This window comes from Limulus polyphemus, unplaced genomic scaffold (assembly GCF_000517525.1).
Source record: "Limulus polyphemus unplaced genomic scaffold, Limulus_polyphemus-2.1.2 Scaffold1215, whole genome shotgun sequence".
Lineage (NCBI taxonomy): Eukaryota > Metazoa > Arthropoda > Merostomata > Xiphosura > Limulidae > Limulus > Limulus polyphemus.
Genome location: NW_013666825.1, coordinates 229,242 through 240,654, shown reverse-complemented (window position 1 = coordinate 240,654; position 11,413 = coordinate 229,242). Strand labels below are relative to the sequence as shown.

The 11,413-nt window shown below is 34.6% G+C and overlaps 1 protein-coding gene across 1 annotated transcript in view; it reads right to left on the bottom strand.

Annotated features, from left to right (window-relative positions):
• LOC106462636 (transcription factor AP-4-like) overlaps positions 1–9,837 on the bottom strand; it is an 18,375-nt gene extending 8,538 nt beyond the window's left edge. Inside the window, exons 1-2 of the mRNA XM_013922580.2 lie at positions 9,615–9,837; positions 7,334–7,499 (exon numbers count right to left, since the gene is read on the bottom strand). Of these exons, the coding sequence (XP_013778034.1) occupies positions 7,334–7,499; positions 9,615–9,703 (255 nt within the window). The 5' untranslated portion in view covers positions 9,704–9,837. The remainder of the gene's footprint in view (positions 1–7,333; positions 7,500–9,614) is intronic.
• Between the last annotated feature and the right edge of the window lie 1,576 nt (positions 9,838–11,413).

Below are 11,413 nucleotides of genomic sequence, written 5' to 3'. Positions count from 1 at the left end.
CGCCCCCACGGCTGAAAGGGCGAGCAAGTTTGGTGTGATGGGGATTCGAACCTGCGGCCCACAGACTGCGAGTCGAGCGCCCTAACCACCTGGCCATGCCGGGCGGAAGAAAGAGTGAATGAAATATGACACACATTAAACGTCTGTTACTTTTAACACTAAGTTTCACTGCGACACTTATTGCTGGAGTGACGTAACTTCTCAAACGATACAAGTTTACAACAGACATTGTACCGGTTACGGCATCTACATGTCGACAAACACTTTACCGGTTACGGCATCTACATGTCGACAAACACTGTACCGGTTACAACATCTACCTGTCAACAGACACTGTACCGGTTACGGCATCTACCTGTCAACAGACACTGTACCGGTTACAACATCTACCTGTCAACAGACACTGTACCGGTTACGGCATCAACCTGTCAACAGACACTTTACCGGTTACGGCATCAACCTGTCAACAAACACTTTACCGATTACGGCATCAACCTGTCAACAAACACTGTACCGGTTACGGCATCTACCTGTCAACAAACACTGTACCGGTTACGGCATCTACCTGTCAACAAACACTTTACCGGTTACGGCATCAACCTGTCAACAAACATTGTACTGGATACGACATATACCTGTCAACAAACACTGTACCGGATATGGCATCTACCTGTCAACAGACACTATACCGGATATGGCATCTACCTGTCAATAAACATTGTACCGGATACGGCACCTAAATGTAGATAGGCATTGTAACGGTTACGACATACAACTGTTAAAAGACGTTGTACCGGATACGGCATCTAACTCTTAACATTGTTTTTTTGTATCGAGTTCTCACTGCCGGTAAAACGGCACAACGACTTTGTTTGCTTGCACTTAAGCACAAAGCTACACAATGGGCTATCTGTGCTCTGCCCACCACGGGTATCGAAACCTGGTTTCTAGCGTTTAAGTCCGCAGACTGGGGGGCACGCGACGACGACGAACTACAAAAGATTCAGAAGAGAAGCTACCTCAATAATTGGTCCAGATGTGACGTAAAACCCCTAGAAGGAAGTATACACCCACCCTTGTTCTGAGAACACCAGTTCAGGAGTGGGAGGGTTTCTGGAACGACGCATTGTCACTTCCTTAACATGTACTAGCATAGAACGCAAGAGCCCAGACAAATAATAAACTTAGTGACCTAAAATAATAACCAAACAATATAAGTCACAAAAATCATTCTACAGTTGGCTAAAATTCGTGTTTCCAAACTAATTTAGTAATATTTCAAACTGTGATAATAATACTGGATGTTTGCTTTTGACCTGATAAACCCCTAAAGTCTTATTTTGAAAATTTCCACTGTTAAATTAATTCTCAAACTTATAGAGCCTCTCCAACAGTTCTGTTTTCTTTATTTTTTACAAAATTTCCAAATACTGCAGTTATAAATTGCCAGACCCGATTTCCATAAATATTTTTTATTGAACCTACCAAATAGATTCAGTCATTAAACATAGAACAACCGTTTCTAAAATAATTTCAACAACAATTATAATGACAGTATATTATTACATACGCTACAAATAAATAAATGATATACCACCACGTCTGTTACAATCCTTCTCACATAGGTTAATATTACTATCTTGACTTAAGAACTAATTAGATTCTACCAAAACGTTACAAACTGAAGGTCTAATTCGACGTTACTTCATGAAAGTCCACATCTCACAAAACACCTGTGTAGCAACAGGAAAGTTACTAAAATATTGTGGCTTACCTTATAAAACGTCAGTACAAAAAATACTGATAACTGCATAAGTTGCACTGAGAGTTTCAATTCACAGAAATCTAAGCAAACATTTCAAAACAAAGTAACAACTGTCAGAGAATACAGCTAATAGAATAAACTGTCAGAGAATACGGCCAACAGAATAAACTGTCAGAGAATATAGTTAACACAGAAGTAACTGTCAGAGAATATAGTTAACACAGAAGTAACTGTGAGTGGATACAGCTAACAGGATAAACTATCAGAGGATACAGTTCACACAGTGGTAACTGTCAGAGGATACAGTTCACACAGTGGTAACTGTCAGAGGATACAGTTCACACAGTGGTAACTGTCAGAGGATACAGTTCCCACAGTGGTGACTGTCAGAGGATACAGTTCCCACAGTGGTGACTGTCAGAGGTACAGTTCACACAGTGGTAACTGTCAGAAGATACATTTCACACAGTAGTAACTGTCAGAGGATATAGTTCACACAACAGCAATTCTCAGAGAATACAAATAACGGTAGTAACTGTCAGAAGATACATTTCACACAGTAGTAAATGTCAGAGGATATAGTTCACACAACAGCAATTCTCAGAGAATACAAATAACGGTAGTAACTGTCAGAGGATACAGCTAATAGTAGTAACTGTCAGAGGATACAGTTAACACAGTGGTAACTGTCAGAGGATACAGTTAACACAGTGGTAACTGTCAGAGGATACAGTTCACACAACGGCAATTCTCAGAGGATACAGCTAACAAAATAAACTGTCAGAGGATATAGTTAACACAGTAGTAACTGTCAGAGGATACAGCTAACAAAATAAACTGTCAGAGGATACAGGTATTATGACACATAAGTATACACGAATACAACAATGGACGTCCATTAAACAAACCAAACCCCTGGTGTCAACAGAAGTTATTTAGAACTACGAAACTCACGAACTCAGCACGAGCGCGTAGTTTCATCTACTTTTTCGTTTTCTTCAAATGTTGCACCGGAAAATGTGGTGTAATAATATACTTTTCATCTGTTGTACATTACTTCCTGTGTTTTATAATACTGATTTATTTAGGATATTGTTACCTGGCGAACAAGTCCAGCACTAGAGCGATCTCCAGCACCATCTACGAAAGTTTTCTGAATTTTTGTTTGAAATGTTGAACAGGAAAATGTAATGTAATCTCCTTGCAATCCAAAGATTTACAATTAACTGATATATTCGGATATTTTCTTTGTTTCAGAGTTAAGCCACATTAGGCTATCCGCTGTGTGCACCGCGAGGAATCGAACCCAGGATTTTTGAGTTTAGAGATTTTGTTATCAGTAATATAATCATAATTAAATTGCCTTCTATTATTATTAAGAGTTCAAAGTTTTCCCAAGTTTATGAACCAAAAAGATCAATATGGAATTACCGTCTGTAATTGTAAATTTCACGTTTGACTGCCCCATTCTTCTTTATTGTTTCAAATCGTGGCCCAAATTGGCTCATCCAGCCCTACTATAAAACAATTTATTCTATTTAACATCAACAAGTTAAAGTAGGTTCGGGATTTTAAAACGACTGTTTAAAAAGAAAACTGCACTTATCGAAACCACTAACAGTCAACAAATCTTTCTACTCAAGAGATCTGAGAATCTGAACTGCCACAAGTCTCGCGATACCCGTACCTCATCTAGACTACAACCGTTGTGAATGGAAAGCGGCATGATTGAACTAGTACTTTAAGTGATGGGCCAACATTCCAACAGTGCCCTGAGAAATGGGTCGTGTCACTACGGGGTGGTGTGTGTGTGTGTGCGCGCATAGCAGCCCTACCCAGTTGCAGCTGTCGAGGGAAGACTTCCGGCCACCCATCGCTTTTCTGTACCATTATAGACACATTTTCTCGAAAGAGAGCTCTCGACCATGACGTCTAAACTGGATTCGTATCACACCAATACTTTGTATATTCCATAAATAAGCGTACTTCATACATTCCTTACTATAATAACGCATAATTTGATATATGCAGTTAGGGCTTGTTACACCTCGTTTCTAAAGTAAAGATGCGTAAATAAAAACAAGACGAACTGATAATAACATCACACATACGTACTAATAATATTTACCTTTATTATTTTCTAAAAACAGGTAAGTAAACAATTTAGAATATTTAAACAACCTGTAGATAGATATTGTTTCACTTCCTGAGAACCTGAATTGAGAAGAAAGAAAAGACAGACTCGGTAAAAATGTAAAGTAGAATCACAAACTGTATTTACTGTTGTCTGTTTCGAGAAGGTAAATTCCATTACAACCTGGAGAAGGAGGGCTTATAGCCGTAAGGGAATTCTTCAAAGAACGTTGCCACTCCATGCCGTAAGCACGAACACCTGAAATTCCTGGCCAAATATGGTAAACTGGCAACGCTCTCACGCGTTAAGAACTTTCTATACGCGCCAGAAAAATCAGCTGCAAATCAATTTCACAAGTTCGAACACGTGTCTCAGATATGAGATAATGCTGTTAAATTATACTGCACATTTTGAAAGGCAGTCAATTAATATTAACTATTGATCAAAGCAAGCTACGTACATAGATCAGACCTATAAATATATACTGGTCATGAGCATAGCTATTTAAATGTACTTTAAAATTTATAATGATTAGAATACACTGTTTTATCAGTGGGTAAATTAATACCCAAGCCCTATCTGTATTTACACACATGTACACTCATAAAAAAAAATGTCAGCATGCTATTTATTTTAAACTTTCTAATAGTATATTTACACATGAACTAACAATATCAACATTTTATCAAGACCGGTGCAAGTCGTATATGGAGTTTTAACCAAAAATAAACCTTCAGATGAGACGGAAAAATAGTCCAACACTAATGTCAAACAACAACTGGGAACAAAATCGTTTATTACCAAATAGCCCTCTAAATTAAAGAACTAGTGTATTTATACCTTTTATGACAAAACTGCTGGATAAGATACAAACATATTGAATCGGAAAGTAGAAATTACAGTTATTGAGCTACAACACATCACTGAATATACTATTAAATAATAACAAACAATCACTAGTACCAAATATAATACCAATCTCATGTGTTACTGTAACCAATAAATATATTGTTCTCGATCAATTAATAGAGGCCTAGTTGGGTCCTATCTCATGTGTTAACTGTAACCAATAAATTTTTGTACTCAGTCATTAGTAGAGGCTTAGTTGGGTCCAATCTCATGTGTTACTGTAACCGGTAAATATACTGTTCTTAGTCATTAGTAGGAGCCTAGTTAGGTTCTAAATGAAGTAAGTGCTTAGGTCGACACCTTGAACTCGGAGAACAACGACTAGGTATTCATAAAAAAATACAAAAAAAAAAACGTTCCGTGTATCCGTCTTTGAAGCTGTTTAGAAATGCATCTTATTTTACAATAAGTCTGTTTATAAAGCATGTCTGTTAAAGCTGCCTAGCAAGTAATAAACTGTCAGTTTCTTTTTTTTTTTTTCAGTTTCAACTCACTGTGCCGGTTGGTCACCACATAAGAACAAACTGCTTAGTATTGTATTATAGAACCTGTTAACGTTTGAACCAACGGTTACTTGTCAGCCCACCTGGCGACTGCAGGTACAGGACCCGAATCTGAGGAGAGCGTCTGTAGGAATATCGTTGTAGAACTTACAAAAGAACTTCCGGCGAGCCGATAGTAACAGATGCATTACGTTCTTACTCTCTCTCTATTTTTTCTGCACACCGACATTCTACTCTGTTCTACCGCCAAATTTCCAGGTTACCTTGCAACACGACGCCAAGGACTGAAGGACCCCCCAGGAAAAAAGGTGGTGGTGGTTTAAATCGATCAACAAAAGCTGCTTTATAATCTTATGAAACAGATGATTTTCGTACACTAACCTGTTTATCGTCATCGGAGGAAGAAGCATTTTTATCGACACCTTGAAATCGGACAACGACTAGATATTTAAATAATATCCAAAAAGAAAAAAAACGTTCCGTCTTTGAAGCTACTTACTGCTTCCTCAACTATTTTATAAAAAAAACAATCTCAAAAATACTTTGAACTGTAAGCCAACTGACTGGATTGTGTTCTCTGTATTTGCGTGACTTAAGGCTTACCTTATTTTGGTTTTGAAATACAATTATTATTATTATTTTTTTTTAGCATTAGCCCTCTGGTTCTAACACTCTTGTTTGTTTTTTAACGTAAATACGTGATCATTTTAACCTTAAGAAACTAAATTATTTTGGTTCCAAATAGTTACGAATATTTAAGGTTTTACATATTACCACATTTGTCTTCTATTCATTTTCAAAGAAATGGAAACCTAATTAAAAGTCCATTGAAATTCATGAAATAAATTTAATGTCAACACGTATTAACTGGACAAATATTTAGAGCACCTAACGAAAAAATATGTAGGAAATGTTCGCCTTTTTTTAAAGTTTTATCCCTTCCAAAATAGCCTGAAAAAACTCCAATTAGCATGTACAAGAAAAGATTCATTTGTTTCGGATATTGTGCAAAGCTATACAAGTGTTATCTGCACATGCGTTACCTAATTTTGAACTGATAAACTACAGTAAGCAGCTGTTATCAGCGAGCACCGTCAACTCTTGGGCTACTCTAATTGAATAGCCAAGCCCGACTCTTGTAAGAAAAGAATAGTGATGAAGATTATTTGGCCCATCCAAGTCACATTTCGAAATGTGCACAACGCCCTAGAGCAACGTTTCGCCATAGTAGGCTTAGCAACGACTAAAATGCTGACGCTTTCGTCTTGGCGATGTCACTAATCACGTGACTAAGCTGAACGTTATCAATAATAGCACGCCTCCGTAATTTTCCTAGTTTCTTAATAAAAAGAGTTAAATACACAAATATTACATCTTTAAATAGCAAATATCTTTCACACTTTTAAGAACAAATTTAATTTTAAAAGTTGGGCACATCAATAAAAAGAAATAAATTATACTAAAATCTTGTTTCTACAATCATGATAATCTCATACCAAGCTATGGCTGGTACGACCAGATATTAGCATAAGCGTTTTTGATACTGTAAAAACTAAGAAAATTAAAAACTAAAATTCCAAGCTAACCCACAGTTACTGTTTACGGATAGTTTCTTGCCTATAGGATTTGTTTTCACCTTAATTTTTCGTGAACAATTCTTATTCGATGGTCAGAACCATGCACTGGATATTAATGTATAATAATTATGAAAAGTAGTTCTTTACCCAACCAGATAGATGCAATTTATCTAAACATTTCTTATCGAAATCAATATTTAAGAAGGTTCATTTTCATTTGTGCCAAAGTAACAACTTCTGCCTCTAGGGTTGTGTTTCGCATTTCACATGTATATAAAATAACTTTATTACGTAAAATATTTACTAATAGTTTCTATACTTTACATAATTAATAAATTATTAATATTAGCTTTAGTTTGTCAGCAAACTTACTACATCGTTACATTCTTACTAAATACTATGGCTGGACATTCTAACAACCAAAGATGTATTGTTTCACATATACCTTGCTCAATTTTTCTCCTTCATTTAGGGGCAATAAAGCCCTCAATGACTGAAACCCTGCGTTGATGCTCTGCATACGTCTTCGTTCGTTGTTATTCGCGATTTCTCGTCGTATTCGCTTCTCGTGTTCTAGCTGTGTTTTCGGAGATATTGGTCGGTTGGCAAGTCTGAAACGTAAAAATAAAAAAAAAATAACCTTTATATAATACATCATGGTTTTCAAGTTAGCTATTCTGCGATCAGTCCAATCAATCTTCGAAGAATGGGTATTCAGAGTATATTAACAAATTCTTAGGTTCTGTAAATTGACTACACAGCTTGATAAATTACAAACTTTTTTTTTTTTTAGTTTCTCGTTTAAATAAATGTTAATTAAAATAATTCATAAGTTTTATCAACGTTTTATGCATGCATAAAAATACTGGCTAAATTTAGATTAATTATATGTTAATATATCTTGTAGGTCACAAGAATGCTATGACATAATTTATTTGTCGTCAACACTACCGACATTACTTCTTCCACTTGGCACGATGCCAAAGTTTTTACCGCCATTGTACCATTCCACTCTTGTGGGTGTGGAACTTCATTGCAGCCGGTATTATGCAACGATGTTCTGCCGGTTGTTAGAGCCGGCAGATGTAAGAGGGCATATGTATATAAACAAAATATACGATCAAAATAGAGATGCTTTTATAGTAATAGTATTCATAAACTGTTGGTATAAGATTATTTGTACAGTTAAATAAATTATAAGACAGTGTTAAATGCAAGCTTCCATACCCTATTTCATCATACATTCATAGATATTTTTCTCACATTGCAAGTTCTGAATTAAAAACTAGAGGTACATTTAAATTTAAAGCATCATCTGTTCAATTTATTCCATAGCCTTTCAAGAAATAACTACATATATTTTATCCACGGCTAACGAAACTCACGCTTACTAGTTTGTTTACTTTTAAAACAATTATGATTATTGTGCTAATTTCCAATGTCACAACACTGCCGACTTTACAGCAGTAGGCCTACGTCCTCTAACAATCAAAGCTCTATTTTGTCATAAAAACACAATTGTTACAAGAATTTATGAACACACGCTACATATATCTTAAGAAAATGAGGTGAAGTTAAGAAGCGTTAATTACAAAATGAAACTTAGAAGCTATGACTACCTCGGTAGCAGAATTTAGTAATCTTCTCAGATACCTAGTGAAATACGTACATCATAAACTTAAAAGTTTAATTAACTTAAATATAAGTTGCATTCCAAAACTTACGTCAACATCTCGTCATAATTTAAATAACGTAAAATAGTTTTTATTTTTTTTGCACATTACCTACTAGTACAAGTAGCCTATGGGACTTAACAGTGAAGTATTTAAAATGTATTGCCTAAAAACTAAAATAATTTCGTAATAACGTAACTTAGAAACACGAATATTACAAAAGGCCAAAACTTAAAAATTAGAATCCGGGTTTACGCGTAACATCAATGTATTTTCTAATTTTTATTTGGAACTAACTGACCTTAAGGCGAAAGCTTTGTATTGAAGCTATAGCTCCAGCTTAGGACGCATACAAGTTTCCAATATTTTTGAACCTTTTCAGATACAATAGTTTCTCTTTCTATACGTGAGTATACGAATCTCTATTTACACAGTTTGGCCATGATACCCGGATATTATAATATTGGCTCGCTGTTCTATAACAGTTTGATTACAACATTAAGCCAAATAAAACTACACCTCGTGTTCTATTACCATTATGATTATATAATTACAAGTTATGCTTCATTAGGAGTATGCACAATTACACTTACAAGATTACGGTACCCAGTTAAATCTTAGGCTAAAGACATTACTAAATATACCTGCAACGTACAACATACAAGTTAAGTTTAAGATATTCAAATTATATCATTACATACCCAATGACTAAATTAACCAATTATAATTACTTATAACAATAATAAATTTGATTTTTACTTATTATTTTTTATAATTTATTGCTAAACACATCATAAATCAAATTCCATAGTTAATAATAACATTACCGTAATAATAATTATGAAGTATAACTCAACAACTAATAGTTTCGGTCTTCAGTTAATAATATAAGGCTATTGGCCATTGATCAGCGTGATTACAGACTAGTAATTTAAATGTAAAGTTAGCGAAGGCGAAAACAATACCAAAATAAACAAGAGTATCGTTAGTATCAAGCACAATATATTCATCTATTAATAAATCATCAACAGTAATTCAACTTGCTGTAGTTACCTGCACAGGCTACCAATACCTTCCTCTTCCTGCATTTTGAATTCTTGAAGTGTTCTTTTTCTGACACTGTTTTGGTGGTATAAAGCCATGCTTTTGAATTTACGTTAGAGTACGTGAATTCACAACTCCAAACTCTCTAATACACAGCCGAGTATGGTATAACAACTGACTCTGTTTACAACAACTGACTTAATTCATCAAAAGGCTGCGTTTGGCGGGAAACGCAGTGGTGGCGATAGCTACAGTATTATGCCTTGCCTCATGATGAAGTTAATACAGTTATTTTAACTACATTTTATGAGGTAGAACTTTATAACACTCAGATATTTATTAATATCATGAAAAATGACTAAACCGGTTAAATAATTTTGAAGTAACGTTTGTTTCTTTCTGCTCTCTTTGCTATTGCGGATGTTTGTTAATACAACATAAAGAATCAGCTGGAGCGGTAACAGAGATAGCGCAGGTTTACACGCACCAGCTGTCCATGTAAAGGTTAGGAGAATTTAAATAATTTAGTAAGTAATTGATACTGAGTTCATAAAATTATTGACTATTACCAAATTGTTCGTAATAGTTTATTATAAAATTTTAATTAAATATAAAAAAAGTTATAAAAATTACATATTTTTTCTTTTATCTGTGTTATTCTTTGGCACAAGTTTTAATACTATTTCCATATTCTTACTAGTAAAGCTTCCCGTTTAACCGGTAGCATCCAATCAAACACATGGAAATACGCGTAGGTTTTTCGTCTGGAAAGATATGTCGTTGGATCTTCGAATTGATAAAACGATTTATTTCGAGTGAAATTCTTTGAAATTAAATCACTTTTTTGAAAGCATAGAATCTTAAAATTATTACATCAAATGGAAAAATATATAATCTTAGTATAAAACCTAAATTAATAATATCCATGCTAATCCTATAATGCGTGGAAAGAGTTTAGATTGCGTGTTATTTCTGGTTTAGAAATTTCCACAACACGTAAACAAGGCCACAACACATTTGACTGTGTAAACCAAGCATAGGATATTATTATGGAACGTGAAATTGGTTCACTTTATCAGTTGGTATTTCGCTGTAATGAGCTTTACAAAATATGTTAACTTTAAACTTGCTGCCCAAAGTAAGTAGTTTATGTAACTAATTCTATCTGTAAAGTTACTATCTCAAGTTAATATTTCATGAAATAATGTCAAATTTTAAAGTTATTGTTCAAAATCAATTGTTCAAACAAATAAAGGTAATTTTAAACTTAGTGTCCAAAGTTAATAGTTCATATAAGTAATAGCAACTTTAACGTTAATGTCCAAAGGAACTAATTTATGTAGATAATAATAACGTTAATATTATAGTTCCTAGTTCAATATTTGCACGGAGCGGATGTTATTTCACGTTTTACTGTAAGTGTGGTGTATTACGTATATAGTGTCACTTGTTTTTGCCTGTATTTTGAAACTTTACGGTTCCGGAGGGGTTTGAAAAGCTCTTTTTTCTGCGGGCTCTTTTTTCTCTCTCAAATTGGTTGATTTTATCAGGAACATGACACAAAAGAAGTGCCCGAGTCAATAAATCAATCATATAAATTCAACGAGTCACACGAACGAGTGAACGACTTATCTTGAAGCTCGGTAACAGAGTTGAAACATTTCCAAACACACAATCGATGCATGTTTTCAAAGTATTTTTAATAGCTTGGTGAAACCATATATGTGAACATACAACATTTAGTCAAGTTGTCAGTAAACCAGCTTAGCTGAATTATTACAAAACTTGCATTTCTAATATATTGTTGC